This window comes from Bidens hawaiensis, unplaced genomic scaffold, assembly GCF_021521415.1.
Source record: "Bidens hawaiensis isolate Kalapana, Puna unplaced genomic scaffold, B.hawaiensis_p1.1 tig00002355_1, whole genome shotgun sequence".
Taxonomy (NCBI): Eukaryota; Viridiplantae; Streptophyta; class Magnoliopsida; order Asterales; family Asteraceae; genus Bidens; species Bidens hawaiensis.
In genome coordinates, this window is record NW_027491128.1 from 652,557 (window position 1) to 673,311 (window position 20,755).

The 20,755-nt window shown below is 37.1% G+C and overlaps 1 protein-coding gene across 1 annotated transcript; it reads left to right on the top strand.

Moving 5' to 3' along the window:
* Nucleotides 1-995: 995 nt before the first annotated feature.
* On the top strand, nt 996-4,952 carry LOC143619026 (protein CLT1, chloroplastic-like). The gene is made up of 7 exons (XM_077091058.1): nt 996-1,399; nt 3,948-4,093; nt 4,183-4,220; nt 4,384-4,499; nt 4,581-4,677; nt 4,763-4,798; nt 4,893-4,952. Exons 1-7 carry the CDS (start codon nt 996-998, stop codon nt 4,950-4,952), a joined length of 897 nt encoding a protein of 298 aa, XP_076947173.1.
* The last annotated feature ends 15,803 nt before the right edge of the window (nt 4,953-20,755 follow it).

Genomic DNA, 20,755 nt, shown 5'->3' on the forward strand with positions numbered 1-20,755 from the left:
AATCCATATCCAATCAACCGAGGCCGGAGAGTAATAGATTCTTTAAACTTACCAGCAAAGAATCGCAAAACTTCCTTTTTAATGAGAACCGGGTTTGTTTCCCACGCCCCATTCACTTCCAAACCCGGAAAATAATTTGAAACTTTACGTTTATTAATAAAACCGTGAAAAAATCGAGAATTTTCGTCTCCATGAATCGCCCAATTACAACGAGCCTTTTGCTTCAAATCCCGGTAATAATGATTATCCAACTCGCCTAGCCGTCTTTTAATTTCGCTTAAAGACCATGTCTCTTCTTCCAACAAATCCCGGACCTCCAAGGTTTGGTCCAAGTCCCGCAACTCTTGCTCCAATAAAACCCTTTCCTCCTTTTCTTTGGCTTTACAATCGATCGCCCATCTAGTAATAGCAGCACGCAAAGCTTTAAATTTATACAGCAATCTCGCGTCCGGAGAACCATGAAACGAGCCATCAACAAGCGTCTTCTTAACCAACGTCCCAAAATCCTCTCTACCAAGCCATGAATTGAAAAACCTAAACGGTTTGGGACCATAGTTCTTGGAAGAACCAATTTTCAAAACCAACGGACTATGATCCGGCTTATTCCTCTCGAGAGCAATATACTCCGCACACGGCCATTCTATAAAAAAATCCCAATTAACGAAGATTCTGTCAATACGGCTTAATTTATGTAGGCAAATGAGGAACCACGTTGCCGCTGAGACATTTTCGTAAACACCAAAATCATTTAATACATGCAAAGTGAATTAAATGAAAGTAAATTATATTTATTCTGGAATGAAAACATGATTTATGATAAAAGATTCCAAAAATAAAAACACATGATGGTAGTAACAAACATTTTGATAAAGAAGTTTTGAGTCTAAATAAACAAAGGAAAAGAATTCAAAAACGGGACAATCTCTCTCTCTCTGACCCACGTCAGACCTCCGCCATAAACAAAACACATTCATTTCCCCTTGCCTCATTTATTTATGGCGGCCTCCAGCCACCGGATCTCCGGCTGCACGGCCGAATTCTTGAATTATCGCCGAAGAGTGTTGTCAAAATCCTCCCAATTGGTATCGTATCGAAATGAATGGAAATGGAGAAAGAAAGCTATCGTTGTGAGGACAAACTGCCCGATTGAGGTTAAGGTTAAGGTTAATAATAATAATAATAGGAGGAAATCGATAATATGCGGGTATGCGTTACATGATAATAATAATAAAGAGGACGAGTCGGATGGGAAGGTGGTGTCAATTGGAGTTGTGGATCGGAGAGTGGAGGTTGCAGCGGCGGCGCTTCTTACCATGGGCTTAGGTGTAGCCAATCGGGTCCTCTATAAGCTGCCTTTGAAGCACTATCCCTTCTTCTTGGCTCAGCTTGCAACTTTCGGGTAATTAAACCTAAACCATTCTCTTTCCTTTTTTTATTTCAATTTCTCATCTTATCTTTCTTTTTTTTTTAGAACGTCGTACTTCCTACACTTCTCTTCTTCAGGATGTTTTTTTTTTTAATAATAATAAATATTATTATATTATTTAATATCTTTTTACACATCACAAATCTCCACAAGTCATATTATTTAAAACCTTAGATCTTGTGGAGTGAAATGAATTAGTAGTTATTAGTGGAGGTGCATGATATATATTCATTTAATGGAGACAATGTTAGTTCCTTATAATTAGTAGGACCAACTTAAAATAAATTACTTTTTCATAATGTTCGGGGTTTCGGATTAGTTTTAATAACTTTTTAATTCTCTGGGTTTTTGTTAATTTCACACTGGATTTATATATAAAATGTGGATTTTTATTTTTAAACATTACACACTTTTATTCCTCTATTTATTAGTATCTATTAACAATTATACGTTACGTTACGTGTATATATTAATATGTTTGGGACCATCCCGGTAAACCAAAGATTCTGCACGTTTGTCAACATGTCACGCTTACCCACATTTTACTTTCTACTTATTTATTATCATTTACTATTAAAATAAACTGTTGGTTAGTATTTTGTTTTACAAATTAAACAAAAACTTTTAGTTATTATTTATCTACCTGTGCTTATAATCCAGTTCTGTTTAGAAAGCTTATACACTTAGTTAGGCTTCACTAATCTTTGACTGTCATTTCACTTTTATCATGGAACTACTATTATTTTAATTGGAGATGCCACTTCATTTAAGTACCCAAATTAAAATTATACATTTTTAAACAAAAATATAACTGAAGTTTCATTAAAATTAAAATAAAACATAATTAAATAAAAAAATATCAAAATGTGTAAACAAATAAACAAAAAAAAAAACTACTCCTCGTTCGAATCAAGTTACGGCAATTCAAAAGTTGCAAGATGTTGTACGATATCCACTCGAAGTTGGAAATGTGTACTTGCGTTTTGCAACTCATCTAGGACATTTTAATCAAAAACTGGTTCGACCGGAGGATCCCTAATGTAGGCACGTGATGTGCAATATAATGCAAGCATGCGTGTCTCTCCTAATCTTGTCTACATGGGTCTTCTAAGTATACCCCATATTCCGTTTATAACACCGAAAGCACGCTTTCACAAACATTGACTAAGTCGGGTAGATTCTGTCGATAAGATTGTATCCACGTTGAAATTCTCGTCCGTTTGCATGAAATGGACAGTTAGGCATATTTCTATTCCGTCTGGTGAGAAATATTAGAGATTGTATGAGAACATTGATGTCATTGTTTAATCCAGACGGACCACAAAATGCATGCCAAACCCACAAATCTATTGAAGCTAACCGCTTCGAGCATTGACCGTTGGATATTGATGATTACCTCTCATATACTGGTTTCGCAACTGAGGAGGACACATTCTCCAAACAAGATGTCCATGGTCAATGCTACCCATCATCCTATGAAGGTGATTTTTTTTTCATTTGCTTGATACAAAGCGCAATGTCGTGGCTTGTCTGTCTAGGTAAGTACTCTGTTGCCGTATAACTGAATTTCCGCATTACAGAAAATCTGAAAGCATTCACATATACATAAATACTCAACGTATGCCTCAAGAGTATTACCGATTGTGAGTTGTAATGCCTTATAACTCTTTTTCATCCTTCCGTCTAGGCCCTCATGAAACCATTCAATTTTCGCTTATGTATCACCTACCATTTTAAGAACAACGTTTCAACGTACGATACCTTGGCCGAAATGTCACTTCATTGTATTTTGGGTTGTCAACAAAATAATCTTCTTCCATTAGAACCTGATTACCTTTTTCGCAATCACGTAGCTTGTTTGACAATATCATAGAGAAACGGGAGGTTAGTATCGGTGTAGAATACTTCATCGCAATCTTCAATGGAATGAATAAATTTAACTCGCCATCCTTTTTGTTTGTGTATTTTGATAAATATGTTTGAATTTTGTTGAGGTAAAATGGTTAAAGTGGGGTATATATCAAATAGGTAAAATAGTTCATTTCTTTTTAAAATTTTAAACGGCCATAAAGGCGTTGGATAACGGCTAGGTTGTTAATATCAAATTATCAATCGGTATACATAACTCATGGCTACTACCAGATTAGTGTATCTGCTGGTGCCCCGTCGCCCTGTTGTTAATTACATTTTTCGTCATCAAAGTCTAATTTTCTACATATTTCGATGTGACATAATAATGTTTTTCGTCAACGTGATGATCGTTTCTAAACTTTTCTTTTGGGACCAAAATCCTCTTTTATTGTAGGGGAAATATAAGTTAAAAAAGAACTAAAAGCTTTTGCCCTATTGCAAAGCAAGAATGGTGCCAACAATTTTATTAAAGCTAAAAAAGCCTATCAACTTTGTAAGGACCTCATTGAACATTGATAAAAAGGATATTATAATTCAGAAAAATTAAAGTTTCAGTTGAGATATGTATTGTAAGCTTCGTTTTATAATGGTGAAAACTATTAATTTATAGGTATATGGTTGTGTATTTCTCGATATTACATTTCCGGTACCGAGCTGGCATTGTTACTGATGAAATGCTTTCCATGCCAAAAGCTCCACTTCTTGCTGTTGGTCTCTTGGAAGCTCTTGGCGCTGCTTGTGGAATGGCTGCAGGAGGTACTAATACAACCCATTCACTCAACTTAATTTATGCACCTGTTTTCTCTTTAAAAATATTAACATGCTAATTTCTGCCTGTGTAACAGCCGTTCTTTCAGGAGCATCCATTCCAATTTTGTCACAGGTAACTTGCTAAAACTAAGACTCCTCTTTTTCTTTTATAAATTCTTTTATTTTTAACTGTCAAAGATACGCCCAACACACGCATATCCTATTTAAGATGTCAAGTATTGCATCTGTTGTGCAGTGTTTAGTAGTGGGCCTTACCACCTCTCCATTACATGCAGAGCTTTCTAGTTTGGCAAATCATATTATCATATCTTTTTCTTGGAAGGAGATACAAATTCAACCAGTTACTAGGCTGCTTCCTTGTCGCCCTTGGTGTCATTGTCACTGTTGCTAGGTAATTTACTATCCTTATGCTGATCAACATTTTTTACACACATATGCATTTAAATTTTAAACCAGTAGTGTCCTTGTGCAGTGGATCTAGTGCCGGTTCATTAATGGAGGCTGGTTTATTTTGGAGTCTTCTAATGATCGTTTCATTTCTGTTTCAAGCAGCCGACACCATATTAAAGGTTTGTAATTTTCTTTCGTTAAACATGATTTATATGTTTTTGGTTACAATCTTTAGTTTTCATGTCTGACTTTCCCGTGTTTTAGGAAGTCATTTTTTTGGATGCTGCAAAAAAGTTAAAGGTATGTAGGATGGATTTTGATAAATGTTGCAATGTTTTTTTTTCCATTTTTTACTATACTTGTTTATGTTGATATTTTACAAACTGATTAACAGGGTGGTTCAGTGGATCTGTTTGTTATAAATTCCTATGGATCTGCATTTCAGGTAGGTTGACGTTTTGGGCCACAAGACTTAGCTTTTCAAGCGGGTGCGGTTGTGCTTGTGATGGGCATGTTGATATATGCTTGGACGCCATCCACTCCACCGCCCATGCCATCACATGTCACCACCCCTTGACATCTTCATCATGATCATCTTTTTTTTTTTTTTTTTTTGTAACATAGAAATAGGTAGTTTTGTTCTTGCCATTATGCCAATGTAATGTTGTTGGCTATCAGATATGTGCATGTATTTTTGCCAATAAATGGGCTGGACCGATCCGACTTTTGTTGTTGGAAACTACAAATTACATGAGTGTACGTTAGATAAGTTTTTACCTATATTAATTGTCACATCCAGAATCGCAAAGGAGAAGCACGTGTGTGATAACGGAAGTTGGTTATCTATTAGGCTAAACGTACTCTCTTTCCTGAACTTTGACTTTCTTCAACAATTTTATTTGACATATTACTACCCTCTAACACTTTTTAAATTTAATGGTATCCCTTTAAAAGTTTTATTTTTATAATGTTTTGATTAAATTTTTTGTTTCTATCTTTATGTGTTTATTGTCCTTGATCATAATAATATTTATTATTATTATTATTATTATTATAATTATTAATATTATTGATACATTATTATATTTATAAAACTATGTGTGTGGTAAAAGACTGTTACTAATATTGATATTACTAAAAAAGTATATATTAATAATAATAAAATGGTTTTTAATTTGATATATTTAGTGGATGACTATCTAGTGAAACAAAATGCCAGAGGGATTGATATGCATGTAGGCCGTCAATTTCAGAGAAGAAAAGAAAAGGAAGTGGGTGGAATCAAGAATTATTAGGTGTTCTCGAGTTTGTTTTTATTTTTTTTTTAAGAAAAGTAAGAGAAAGTAAAGGAAAGAGATTGCAAATTGAAGGTATATCTTTTCCTTCCAAATTGGGAAGAATGGGAGAGAAATGAAAACAGAAAGGATTTGATCAACCTCAATAAAGTTGCCCTCACCTTATCAATATCAGATCACACGCTTCATTCCCTTTTTCACTAATTAAACCTAATCTGTCGTTGCCGCGGTGCTCCGACTCCCCAAACATACCCACGACCAGACTTGCTTCTATATGCTCCTTCCAAACCTTCTTTATCAGGTATTCTTAATTTAATTTCTAAAACTTTGTTTTCATTTTGCATATTAGGTTTTAATAACCAATTAAGATGGGTTCTCTTGTAGCTAGTTGATTTAATTAGGTCTGTAGTAAAAGAAAGAGCTATTTTAATTGTTAAATAATTTGTTATTTGTTAATTTGAAATTCAAAGTTGTTGAATTTAACAAGAACTTGAAGTTTAAAGCTTCTCAATTCATAAAATACAAAAATTCTCTCAAATCTTGTTATATAACTCTTTAATGGTGATTTGATGCATAAATGCAAGCCTCTTAGTTCATGAAGTTACATAAACAGGCACGGTTCCGGTTTCAAGGTTAAACATAAAACTAGAACCGGTCTAGGCTGGGTATGTACCTGCAGAACATGGTTGGAACCGTGAACCCGAGAAAATTAATCGCTCGCTGATCAGTTTTCAGACTACAAGAATCATTGTGTGCAGTGACATGTTATGATTTATGTTATGTTATTTTACGATTTTCAGACTACAAGAAGCATTGTGTGCAGTGACAGGTTGCAGCAAGCAAGCCAACAACGGATTATGATTGAAGTCATGTGACATGAGGAATATATTTCACCAAATGTTACTGGCATGTTTTCTTCAAGTGCAGCATCATATATGAGCCCAAATCCATGTGTCATCTTTGACACACTTGTTTAGATTCATCATTTGACTTCATTTGCGAGGGCTCATGCAGTATCGCTAAAAGGGTAAAATTGTAAAAATGCAACTTTCTTTTCTTTTCCTTCCATCTCGGAAACAAATAGAATGTTTAATTTTTTTTTCTTTTCATTAAACTCGGGAACACGAAAGAAAATCATAACTTTTCTTTTCTTTTCATTTCCTTTCTTTTCTATTGTAATTTCCTTTCCTTTCTTTTCTATTGTTAAATGAAACTTGGGAACACAGTCATAAATTTTCTTAAGGTAAAATGATAATTGATTTGATAAGTTTAAGGGGGTGTACATTTAGTAAAAATCGCACGGTGAGTGGTGCGTTTAACAACCAAGATTTGGATACCATAGTTAAATTATCATTAGAAGAATTATTATTTTACAAGAAAACATTAAGTTGTAACGTGAACATTTTTATAGATGTAACGCCCTGTTCTTGAGTTTTTTTAAATGAGGGAAATGAAAAGAAAACTAAGGATAGTTAAAAAATAAGTGTTCTTGAGTTTTTTTTTAGGATGGAAAGGAAAGGAGTAGGAGGAGTTAGGAGGGATTAAATTAATGTATTTTCCTAATAAGTTATCCTCCAAAAAATGGAATGATTACTAAGGATAACTATTTTTTAACATAGGTATCCTTTCATTTCCTCTAATTTCCTTCCAACTCAAGAACACACCTAATTAAAAAAAATTTCCTTCCCTTCCCTTTCTTATCCTTCCCTCTCCTTTCCTTTTCTTCCCTTGGTTAAAAAACTCAAGAACAAGGCATAATAGATGAAATGGCAACAAAGAAGCGCGTGTGTACTAAAGGAAGTTGGTTATCTATAACAACAAACACATTCAACCAAGATTTGGTAACCATGGTTAAATTATCATTAGAAGAGATATTGTTTTACAAGAAAACATTGAGTTTTAACATGAAGAAAACATTAGAAGAGATATTGTTTTAACGTGAAGATATTGTTTTACAAGAAAACATTAGAAGAGATATTGTTTTATTGATTTGATAGATGAAACAAAACATTAGAGTTTGGTCGTGTTAAATGGTATCCTTAGTTATTATGTTTGCTTAAATTTACATAATTCATTCCCATGAATCTTAAGTATATGAGAAACATGTCAGAAGAAGTGTCAGCATAACATTGGTGAGTTGTCATACCCCAAACCGCGGCCTAGGCATATGACACATATGTTGGTACCACATTTGTAAATAAATCAGAGTTACGGTTTAATAGCTGAAGTCTTTTATAAACATGTGGATTTAAATATAATACTTATATTCACAAAAGACGGGGTTTAAAAGTTTCCGTTTAATGTTCAAAGATTACATGTTTTAGTTTACAAAACCACAATTAATATAATATTAAGTTTAACAAAAGATCCGAGCCATTGGATATCTTGAGCACTTCGTCATCCCAAGCCCTAACCTTGATCACCTGCAAAATGTTAAGAAAATACGTCAGCAACGAATGCTGGTGAATATGCAGACGCTAAAAATATTTTCCTTTACTTAATCACCTCTCGAGACTACGCAGGTCTCGGCCCATCGTGGCTTATGAATAATCAAGTTAAAACAACACAATTCATAAACTCAAGTCTCTATACTCGAAACCCCAGCAAACACTGCAACGTTCGACTAGTTGAGTGCCTATGCGTATACACAAGGTCAAACTCCCCGCAGGCAGCGTAATTGTGACCAGGTGTGATGTGGCCATCACATATGTAAGTATCCAGACAAACGTACACGATAGCCTAAGGCCAGTGTTTATACCATTGTTTATAAATGTTTTAGAGACACTTAGTCTCATGTAAACCTTTTCATTTAACACGTTGACTCGTTTGAAAACAAGTTTGTAAAGTTGGGGCGTCTTCACCTTTTTGATTTGGATCGACTTCAAACACCGTCCGAGGGTCTTTCCCGTTGCTATCTCGTACCTATAGTACGAGTATAACCTCTTGTTAGTCAGATATACAATCCGGCTTAAGACCTTTAGTCTTTTATAATCTTTACCTCGATTATCTTACTTTAAAACCTTTAGTTAAAAAATATTCTTTTCTTTTATAAATTTAAATTCTTTCTTTTAATTTATATTACAAAACTTTAGCTTATTTATAAAACCTTACGTTTCTTCTTTTCTAAGAAACGTATTCTTTTCTTTTTATTATTTAAGAATAGTTATTTATTCATTAAATAATATTTATAACAAAGAATCACACATATATATAATCACACATATATATAAATATTCTTAATTTCTTTCTTTACTTTTCTTTGTTATATTTTCTTTTATTTTATCGAGGTATCGACTATAACCTCGACTTAGGGTTTTAAGGCTTTTATAATATTTTATTATTATTTTATTTTGGCATTATGCCTACCTTCGTTGGCGTAAGTATACCCTACACACTCGAGCAGCACTTCAACGCCGCTTCGCCTTCTTTTTCTTCTTGCTCAAACTTTTCTTCTCGTCACTCCTTCCTTGGCACGTAAGACGATGTACACCAATACTTCACCAATCGTCGGCACGCTATACGAGGCTAGTCGTCATAATGTCGGGGATGGCAATCTCCTTCTTGATTGGTACGCCGGTGGAAAATGGCACATATTTTGAGGAAATGGCACGATAATCGAGGAATCGAGGCACGGACTTCGAGGTAATCGAGGGTATGATTCTTAGTGCTTAGAGAGATGTTAGAGAGATAAAGGAATGTGAGATTTTAGTGTGAATTGTGAAGAGCCCAGACTTGCTATTTATAGGCAACGTCAGGAGGCCCATCGCGATACACGATGGACCTTTGGCTAAGCCCATCGCCTATCGCGATGTAGGCTCGGCCAGTCACCAACTAGATCTGCCATGTGGCGACATGTGGCGGACGTGCTGCCACGTGGCGACCGTTGTGCCACGTGTGGACACGTGGCAAGCCACGTGTTTGAGTGTCAGACAACCCATCGCAATACGCGATGGGTTTCTCTTCTGATCCATCACGTATCGCGACGGGTCAGGAAAACAGATTTTTCAATATTCACCCCAAGGTTTAGAAATTGACACTTTTGGTCCTTTGACTTTGGAAACTTGATGTTTTGAACCCGAAACTTTCACGATGTTACATCCTCCCCACCTTGAAATAAATATCGTCATCGAGATTGCTTCTTTTAGAATAAGTGGGGGTATTTCTTTCTCATTTCGGATTCGAGTTCCCAAGTGTATTCGGGTCCCCTTCGGGAGTCCCATTTCACTTTTACGATTTTCAACGTTCTTCGTTTTAATTTCTTTGTTTTCGAATCTTCTATTTGAATTGGTCTTTCAATAAATTTTAAGTTCTCATTTATTTCAACATCTTTTAATGGAATAGATAGAAATTCGTCGGCTAAACATTTTCGCAGATTTGAGACATGGAACACGTCGTGTATCCCTTGCATTTCCTGGGATAGTCACAAGAGGTATGCAACAGTACCAATTCGTTTGAGTACCTCGAAGGGTCCAACGAATCGAGGACTTAGCTTTCCTTTATTTCCGAAGCGAACAACACCCTTCCATGGCGAGACTTTTAATAACACTTTGTCACCAACATTGAATTCCAACGACTTATGGCAGACATCTGTGTAACTCTTTTGGCGATCACGTGCCGTCTTAAGTCGTTCTCGGATTTGTAGAATCTTGTCGGTGGTTTCTTGGACTATTTCGGGCCAGATAATTGATTGTCTCCGGATTCAGACCAGCACACAGGCGTTCTATATTTTCGACAATATAACGCCTCGAATGGTGCGGCTTGAATACTTGTGTGATAACTATTGTTGTATGAGAATTCCATTAGGGGTAAGTGGTCATCCCAACTTCCACCTAAGTCCATCACACAAGCGCGGAGCATATCTTCCAACGTTTGAATCATCCTTTCGCTTTGCCCATCGGTTTGTCGATGATAGGCGGTGCTAAGGTTTAACTATGTGCCTAACGCTTGTTGGAAGCTTTTCCATAAGTGAGACGTAAAACGGCTGTCTCGATCAGATATTATAGACAACGGTACTCCATGCAAAGCAAAAAAGTTGTTTACATAGATACGCACTAATCTATTCATTGAGTACGATTCATTTATGGGTATGAAGTGAGCGGATTTTGTTAGTCTATCCACAATATCCCAAATAGCATTATGTTGTCGAGTCATTTTCAGGAGTTTAGTGATGAAATCCATGGTTATTAACTCCCACTTCCATATGGGAAGTTCGGGTTGCTGAAGCAATCCCGAAGGCTTTTGATGTTCAGCCTTGACCTTCAAAAAAGTTAAACATCTTGCCACATGCGAAGTGATGTTCTTTTTCATCCCATTCCACCAGTATTTTGGTTTGAGATTTTGATACATTTTGTCACTATTGGGGTGCATCATATGCTTGGATTTATGAGCTTTGTTCATTATTCTTTCACGCAAATCTCCAACGGTTGGTACCCAAATCCTATTACCGAGTCTAAGGATACAATCGTCACCCTTGACTAGCAAGTCAATGGTGCTGTTGCCTTTTTTCATCAGAGATCTTATTTTCATTGATCGCTTGAAATTGAGCGGATTTGATTTGTTCGAGAAGATCTACTTTAAGTTTTAACCTTAATGCTCGAACTCTTTTCGTCTTTTCATGTTCCTTACGACTTAAGGCATCGGCCACAACATTGGCTTTGCCTTCGTGATAAACGATTTCGCAGTCGTAGTCGTTTAGAGTTTCCATCCATCATCGTTGTCGCATGTTAAGCTCTTTTTGATCGAAAATTTGTTTTAAGCTTTTATGATCGGTATACACGATAAATCTTACTCCATAAAGATAGTGCCTCCATATCTTTAATGCAAAGATTATGGCGCCTAACTCTAGATCATGAGTTGTGTAGTTCTTTTCGTTCACCTTGAGTTGATGAGAGGCGTAAGCGATCACTTTCTTACGTTGCATTAGTACGCATCCTAAGCTGGAATGAGACGCGTCACTAAAGACAACGAAGTCTTTGGTACCTTCTGGCAAGGCCAGTATAGGTGCTTGGGTAAGTTTTTGTTTGAGTATATCGAACGCCTCTTGCTGTTTTGTTCCCCATTAATACTTGATGTTTTTACGAGTTAAAAAAGTTAGAGGAACGGCTATACGAGAAAAAATTTCAATGAACCTTCGATAATAGCCGGCCAAACCCAAGAAACTCCGGATCTCGGTTGGCGACTTTGGAATTTCCCACTTTGAGATAGCTTCGATTTTAGCAGGATCGACTTGAATACCATTCATATTTATGACATGCCCAAGAAATTGCACTTCGTGCAACCAGAACTCGCATTTTGAGAACTTGGGGTACAATTTCTCGGTTCTGAGTATTTCAAGTAAGGTTCGGAGGTGGTTTTCATGATCATCCTTAGACTTAGAATATATAAGTATGTTGTCGATGAATACGATAAAAAAGTTATCCAAGTAAGGCTTACAAATTTGATTCATCATATCCATGAATGCGACTGGCGCATTAGTAAGTCCAAATGGCATAACGGTGAACTCATAATGGCCATACCTTGTTCGGAAGGCAGTTTTCGGAATATCTTCGGATTGAACTTTGAGTTGATGGTAACCAGAACGAAAATCGATTTTTGAAAAGAAACTTGCACCTTAGAGTTGGTCAAAGAGTTCATCGATTCGAGGGAGTGGATAACGATTCGTGATTGTTACTTTGTTCAATGCTCAATAGTTGATACACATACGCATGGATCCATCCTTCTTCTTGACGAATAGTATCAGTGCTCCCCATGGTGATGAACTTAGTCGAATCGAGACGATAAGGAGCTCTGGCGATCGGAGCAGTACTGGGAATAAGATCGATCCTAAACTCTACTTCACGATCGGGAGGGATTCTAGGAAGTTCGTCGGGAATGACATCGGAATATTCAGATACACTTGGCACGTCTTTTATTTCCTTCGGTTTGGATTATTCAGTGACGTAGGCCATGAATGCTAAGCATCCTGATTCAAACATTTGTTAGCCCTAATCATGGAAATTATGCTAACTTGGCCAGCGTCTTTATCCCCTTTAATTCGAATGGTTCATTTATCGGGGGCTTGAAGTTCGACGGTTTTGCTATTGCAAATGATACAAGCATGGTTGTTGGATAACCAATCCATACCAAGTACAATCTCAAAACCAGCAAGAGTCATTGGCAATAATTGAATAGGCAGAATGTAACCAGCTAAAAGAATTTTTCCGTTTTCAAGGGCTTCGGAGATTTTGATTATTTCGCCGCTAACAGTCTTGACGCTTAGAGTTTTATTTAGTTTTGTTAAAGGTTCGTTTCATAGACTACAAAAGTTATAATCTATAAAACTTAAATTGGCACCCGAATCAAACAAAACTCTAGCATAGGTGTCACTGACTATAAACGTACCGGTGATGGTTTCCGGCATGTCAGCAGCCTGTTTCGTATCCAAAATGAAGACTCTTGCGTTGCCTTTCTTGGCTTGACCACTTCCACCCGCACCACCAGTCGCGGGTTTGTTCTTGGAGCACTCGAAGCTTAAATGCCCCAATTCCTTGCAGTTGTAACAGGTCATTTTCTTCTTCCAGAAATCGGCCGCTGCGTGGCCAGGTCTATGACATGATTCACAGACAGTTGCTGTAGATGATGAAACATGTCAGCATTGTCCTCGGTGGCGCTTTCTGCAGATCTTGCAAAATGGAGCGTTTGAATTAAATTCATTTCGGGTTTGATTTGCGCCATTGCCTTTGAAGTGGGCACTTCCTCTGGTCTTTCCTTGGTTGTTGCTCGTCGTAACCTTTTTGTCTTCCACTTTGTTGCGGACAAGGCCGCCCATCAAATATCCGGCCAACTCCATCGCGGAATCAACAGTTTGAGGAAGATGAGACCTCACCATGTCACGGATTTCCCGCGGCAGTCCCCATATGTATCGTGTTACTTTGCTAGACTCAGGGTTAACCAGCTGGGTAACAAGGCGACAACACTCATGGAATTTCGTATTGTACTCATGGAGATTTGTCCCTACGACCTTATGGTTTAGAAATTTTTTTGGATTTGGTCGGTTTCATGCATAGGACAAAATTTCGCCATCAACATTGCTTAGAATTCTTCCCATGAAAGATTATATAGTACTTGACGTCCTTTGCTTAATATCATCGTGTTTCACCATTCCAAAGCTTCACCTTTGAACATTTGCGCGGAGTATTGTATATTCTCTTGATTGGAACACTTGCTTATAATCACGATTGATTCCATCTCCTCGAGCCATCTAACAGTCGTGATAGCTCTCTTGTTTCCATGAAATTCTTTTGGTCCAAAATATTTGAAGTCTTTTAACGAGCAACCTCCACTATTCAATTTCTTAAACTCTTGTCGAATTCCACCATCGGCATTCGACTCGTGAACACTCTCCTTAACATGGGATGGTTTCGGACGACATTTAACAGATTTACGGGAGAGTTCAATGGATTGAGAATGTTTAGAGTGCTTAGATTGAGATCTATCTTCGGATTCGTTCCTAACTGCTTCTTTAATCATTCGTTGAATTTGGTTCATGTATTTTTCGGAAATGTTTTCTTCTTGTTCATTTTCAGGGTTTTTCCCCTTTTCCTTTCTTATCTCGGCTTCTTTTCGAGAAGCTTCATTGTTATTACTTTGTTGAGACATTGTTCTTTTTCTTTTTCAACTCTTTCTTTTTATCTGAAATTTAACAAATTTCTTTTTTTAAGTACAAATTTTATTCATTTATTATAACTTTTATATATATCAAAAGTTGATATATATAATTTTACAACACATACACTTATATATATATATATATATATATATATATATATATATATATATATATATATATATATATATATATATATATTCCTATCCTTAATACTTAGGACGTTTCAACTCCCATTATTACATCACACGTTTAAAACAACATCACATCAATATCCTTACTAGATCACACGTTTCAACTCCCTTTATTACAATATCACGTGTTTGAGTGTTAGACAACCCATCGCGATACGCGATGGGTCTCTCTTCTGATCCATCGCGTATTGCGATGGGTCAGGAAAATAGATTTTTCAATTTTGACCCTAAGGTTTAGAAATTGACACTTTTGGTCATTTGACTTTGGAAACTTGATGTTTTGAACCCAAAACTTTCACGATGTTACATGAGTTCACAGATGTAGTTATATAACAAGTAAAGTGCTTCCGAAATACATTCCTTTAAAAGACTTGATATGTTTCATTAGATAAACATAATAACTGTCAGAGACAAGCTAAATCATACTACCTGTTTTTCAACGTAGAGCCCTATAAAGGTAGGGTAGTGAAAAGATACAAATACCCATATAAGGATGGTTGCGGGTTATCTAGGACTTCCTTAGAAGCACCCGCAGAACAGTTCCATCACCCGCATAACTCAAGCCCGAGGAAAATCAAAGGAAAACTCCAAAGGTTATCTGTGGGCCGATCAAGACTCACTCAGAAGTTATCCGCATGGTGTTTCTCTTATGTGCAAAGATGACTAAAGAGTGACGTTAGCAAATCAGTTGTAACCAACTTCCTTCTAGAAGATTTACGTGAAGATTCGTTCGTGGAAGGCACGTGATGTAGCAACCAATTAAAAAAGGACAGCGGGAAAGGTTGTTATAACTTTGCACACGAACAGTTGTCTCGTCCTATTATATGCATACATGTGTCCAGTTTGTTACCAAGAGCATCTTCTAGAAGGGGACAACTGTACCAATAATATTTCCCTTAACCTCCGGCTATAAATACCCTCTCCATCATCATGAGGTATTCATACACATTTCACATATTATATCAGTTACTTAAAGTGTTTTCTCTCTCTCTCTAAGAACAGTATTGATTCTCACGCTGGAGGGTGGTTACGAGAAGACCCCCCTCTTGTTCTTCTCGTAACGAGCTCACGGTGTTCTATTTTGTAGGTTTCTATCACCGGACCTGCTGAGCGGAGCTTATACTTGCTTTGTTGGAACCCGGTGTATCAATCTATAACTATAACAGATCTCGGATCTGTGTTAATACAATTAATACCTTAATTGATAGATCTAGCTCATAATTAACTGTAATTCAGTGTTATAGGTGTGTATATGTATATGTATTATCAATAGTAGTTGGTATAATATTAAGATTGAAGATCGAGAGAGTATTTGGACATCAATTTGATAATTAACTCTCAAAAACTTAACTTAAGAGTGAACAGGGTTCACTATAAATAGAAGACAGGTCTGGTTCGCTAACATCCCCTAGCGAACCAGAACCTACTTCGTTACATACAATAAATAAGCGAAACACCCCCTGATTCGTTAACATCTCCTAACGAATCAGGAGGGAATAATGTTAAGTCTTAGTTCGCTAACATCCCCTAGCGAACTAGACTGTATACATAACGAACTAGATAATACTTAAACAAATTATTACATTAAATATTAAACAAAAACGTTAACGATAATTACAAAGACTCAAGACGCAAAACCGTGCACTAACAGACACCCCATCGTCTTGAGCTCTTTGTCTTTAAGTTACTTGAAGCGCTTGGACCGCCAGTCTCTGCAACTATGAATTCCATTTTCATAACAGACACGCACAACGCGTTGGAATTGCATAGCCAGGTCGTAATCTTCACGGCGCTTAATCAAAATCTGCTTCTTGTATAGCACATCATTGTCTGTTTCAGATAAATTAACCAACCACATCAGGTCGATTATCTTGATCAGTTCAGTCTCCAGTCCTCGACCAAGAACAATGACGGCCTCGCCTGTACGATTGTCATAGTACCATCGGTTGAAAGAGAGATGCATTTGTTGGGGCATCGTCTTCAGCGGAATCTGCTTCAATGTCTTTGGCGGTTTAATCTTTAGGAAAAGTTTCTTCCAGCCAGTCCTCGGATCAATCTCGTCAGTACGCTTACGTTTCGGGACCTGAGGCTTAAGGAAATTGAAGCCATTATTAACCTCGAATAGTAAGTGTTGATGAAACCACTCAGCTATTCGGTAACCCCCACGATTGATAAACGGACGTCTCGCGAGGGTACGAACATCCCACCGCGGCAAAGTAAGAACATCCATCATCTTTTCGTAATACTGTACACCTTTCTCCCACTTTATTATGAATACTTTAAGATCAGAATCATACAACCAGGAGACAATATCACCATGTACCTTGGAAATCGTCTAGAAAGAGGTCACTTGATTTACTTTGACCCATGCAGCAGCAGTGTCTTTCCTTTCTTGATCAACATATCGATACGCACTAATAATATTACCCACTTTCTGACGTTTGAACCATCTTTCAATATCATCATCAGTTATTTCTGCAAGTGAGTGAACTGTCCGCTTACACTTCAAGATCTTTTCCAGTTCATCCTCGGTTTCTTTAAATGTTTGCTCATCGAATGCTGGAGCACCTTGATCAACATTAGTGTGTTGAAACAAGTCAGGGTACTCCTGAGCAGTGAATCTTCCACCTCGATATCCTCATCTTCATAAATAAAATCCGTATTCATCTGAATAGACGGATCATCTTCCAAACCTTCCTCATTCATTACTTTAACATCGGGCTCAGTCTCCAAAGCATTTAATTGATCATCATTCAGCCCAAGCAGTATAGAAATCTGCTCTCGTGTCAGAAACCTGTCGACAAAATCACCTTCCTCTCTCTCATCCTTATTCACCATGCTTCTAATCACCCCCGATCCATCCATAAATATTACCGTGTCGGATTCAATCATCTCTATTGGTTTAGCAGCCGAATAATCACGATACACAATAATCTGTTTCTCTGAATCGTCAACAGAACTCGTACCCGCACCAGACGTAGGGTCTTGAGCTTGTTTAGTCTCACCACCAGCACCATTCTCATCATCATCAGAATCTTCCTCATTATTCTTGATCTTTTTCAAAGCATCATCTTTGCAAGTTTATTGAAGAATCAGATCCTCTTGCTCTTTAATCTTCACCCCCTGAGACTCAACAATCTCACGTAGGGCATTTGTTTCCTTTTGACAGAAAGAAACATAGCTGACTAGTTTCTTCTGATTCTCCATGAGACGTTCTTGATTTAACCGATCAGCATTCATCTGGTTCTCATATAAATGGAGAAGATTTAAAAGCATTTCTGTCTGTCGATGTGGTGGCATAGCATACAAGGATGGATGAATTGGTTGGATTGGACCTTGAGGCCTTGTAATTCTCATAAATGAGAGATCACTAGGAGGAGGAGAAGCAGGCCTCACAGGTATGGTTGGAGGAGTTGTAGCCACAGTAGCAGTTGGCAATGGTATTTCAGTTAATGCTGACTGAGGTATCATGCCCAATTGCTCATGAGAGACCATCGTCGTCGTCAAAGTCATTGCCGGAGTGCTAGTTGCAATTGGCACTACCGGGATTTGAATCGTTGTTTGACGAAGTGTAGGCACACCAATAATTACACCAGCCCCAGCAGACACACGTCTCTTCTTAGATGGCTCACCAGTTGCCACAGCTTTCCCCTTTCTTTTTCTTTCTAATTGAGCCTTAATGGTGGCGGCTAATGCAGCATCACTTGCATCTTGTTATTCTTTAAGAGCGGCATCACCGGCACCACCATTTCCACCATCATTCCCATCACCACCATCATTTCCACCTTCTCCTTCCTCACGCTCGTAATCTGAATCATCATGAATCCAACGATCCTCGGAAGGACATACATAATTAGGATCAACAATATGACCAATCATTCGTTTATCCGCTGGCCTTGCCTTTCGATAGATAGTCATTCTACGTACTGTGTCGGCCATCATATGTTCCATATAAAGCTTATCATTCACCAAGGTTTGATCAATTGCTAGATTTGGTATCAAGTCTTGAATAATCAGCTGCAAAAACCGAGGATACGTTAAAAACTTCTTCTTCTGGTCCGTCTGCTGAACTTGTTCTGCCAAATGATCGAATACAAGTTCAGAGTAGTTGAATGGCTTGTTGAGGATTAAAGCCACAAAGGATGATTACAAACTGAGTCGACATTCATCAAAGCCACCACGACGACCACTCATACAGTGAATAAGAACATGGAGAAGATATTTGTATGGTGGACACAATCCATTCTTGTTCAACATAGATTTATGAATGACTCCACCATAACGTACACGAGTAAACAAACCCCTGACCAATTGCCTATCGAATTCACTCGGGTTATCGTCAGTATCAGCAAATCGAAGCACACGACGAATTACGTCAACATCAATTGTAATTGGAGTGCCATTGATCGTGGCTCGAATATGCTTCTCTTCCTCCACATACGCAGCAGTATCCCAAAACTGCCTGACGATACTTAGATATACCATAGGTATAGCAGTGATGGCGTAATGTATCGCTGATCGTTTTAGAAAGGCCAACATATCTCCAAATGTAGCTATATCAGCAATGTCTGAGGCAACATAGGCACATATGTTGTGCTTTTTGTCATATGGTAATAAAATAACATCAGCATGCTTCTCCTGAGGAGGTTGCTCTTGTGGTGGTTGTTCTTGAGGTGGTTGATCTTGTGGAGGTTGTTCTGGTGGTGGTTGTTCATGTTGCCCTCGATCGACAATTTGTGGATCTTGATGTACTTGATCAACCATGTTTACTGTATAAGTATAAACAAATATGAGAAGATATAAAATGTATTCAATATATGTCAACTTATTTATCAGTGGTGTATTCATTGTAAATCACTATATGTATTTAAGTTATTTACGCGTTTAGACGATTGAAATACTTTATAAAATTTATAAATGAATTTTAAAATTAATTACATAATTAAGATTGAATGTCATTCGTTAAATATCCCACTGATTCGTTACTATATAATAACGAATTGCGCGATTCGCTATCATGTAAATAAACCAACGAAGTAGCCTTAGCGAATTACTAATCAAACTAACGAACTAAGAATCTAGTTCATTATAATTTTAACGAATCAACATCTGATTCGTGAACTCTATTCTTCGCTAAGCTAGTTCGTATATGTCCTTAACGAATTGGACACAAAACAATTCCAATTCGCTAAGGGGAACGAATGGTCCATTAAATAGACTTAATCTTTGACTTCTCATAGTCAAGGTCAAAATTAAGATGAACATCAATAGTCAACAGTGTAAACCCAGCATCAATTAGGCCATAACTATCGTTGCATCATCAAGATAATGAGCTTGTTAAACTCGCAATCACACTCGTAAGCCTACGGCGATGAGATTGAGACTCAAAACCTAGGTATACTGAGGTTAAACGAACCAAACATAAAAACCGAGAGCATGAATACATAATTAACCCAGCAAATGATAATCAAATGTCGATTAAAGTCCACCAAGGGTATCAGAATAGCATTCCGATCACATTAAGTCATAAATAATCAAGTTCACCATAACAAATCATAAATCAAATGGGTTTATACACTCGGAAAACCCTTAAACACAAAAGTTCATAATTTAACCATAAATACACAATCATTTTTGACGAAAAACATATCGCCGTGTTCATCTATACCTGAGAAACCCAAATATATCTTAGAAATATCGAAATGTGAATGTTGAGATTTCAAAGAAAATTTGAATAGGGTGTCTTTAGGATGAAGGAAGAAGACGAACAGTGTAGGAATGTTCGTGTTTCTTGTCTTTTATAACCTTGCACGCAACCCGAGGTACAACGTGTACGAATTAGGCAATTCGTTTGAATTAAAGTTAACGAATTAGCTCATTCGCTAGTCCAGTTCTTTACATTAAGGTAGCGAATCAATACATGATTTGTTACATTCTCGTAGCGAATTAAGACATGATTCGTGGCATGATTCGTTAAATATGTATAACGAAAGGATGATTCGTTACAGAGTGCGGAAGCGAATTAGGTGAGCGAACTAGAAACCAGTTCGCTAAAGAATCACCTAGTTCGTTATCCATAATTAACGACTTAGTATTAACGAATTAAACACTTTATTTAATTTTA

Bases quoted from the DNA above. Each gene is read 5' to 3' on its own strand.
- LOC143619026 (XM_077091058.1), top strand. From the start codon at position 996: ATGGCGGCCTCCAGCCACCGGATCTCCGGCTGCACGGCCGAATTCTTG. The intron at 4,221-4,383 runs GTAACTTGCTAA...CATTACATGCAG, and splicing joins CCATTCCAATTTTGTCACAG to AGCTTTCTAGTTTGGCAAAT. The intron at 4,678-4,762 runs GTTTGTAATTTT...CCCGTGTTTTAG, and splicing joins CAGCCGACACCATATTAAAG to GAAGTCATTTTTTTGGATGC.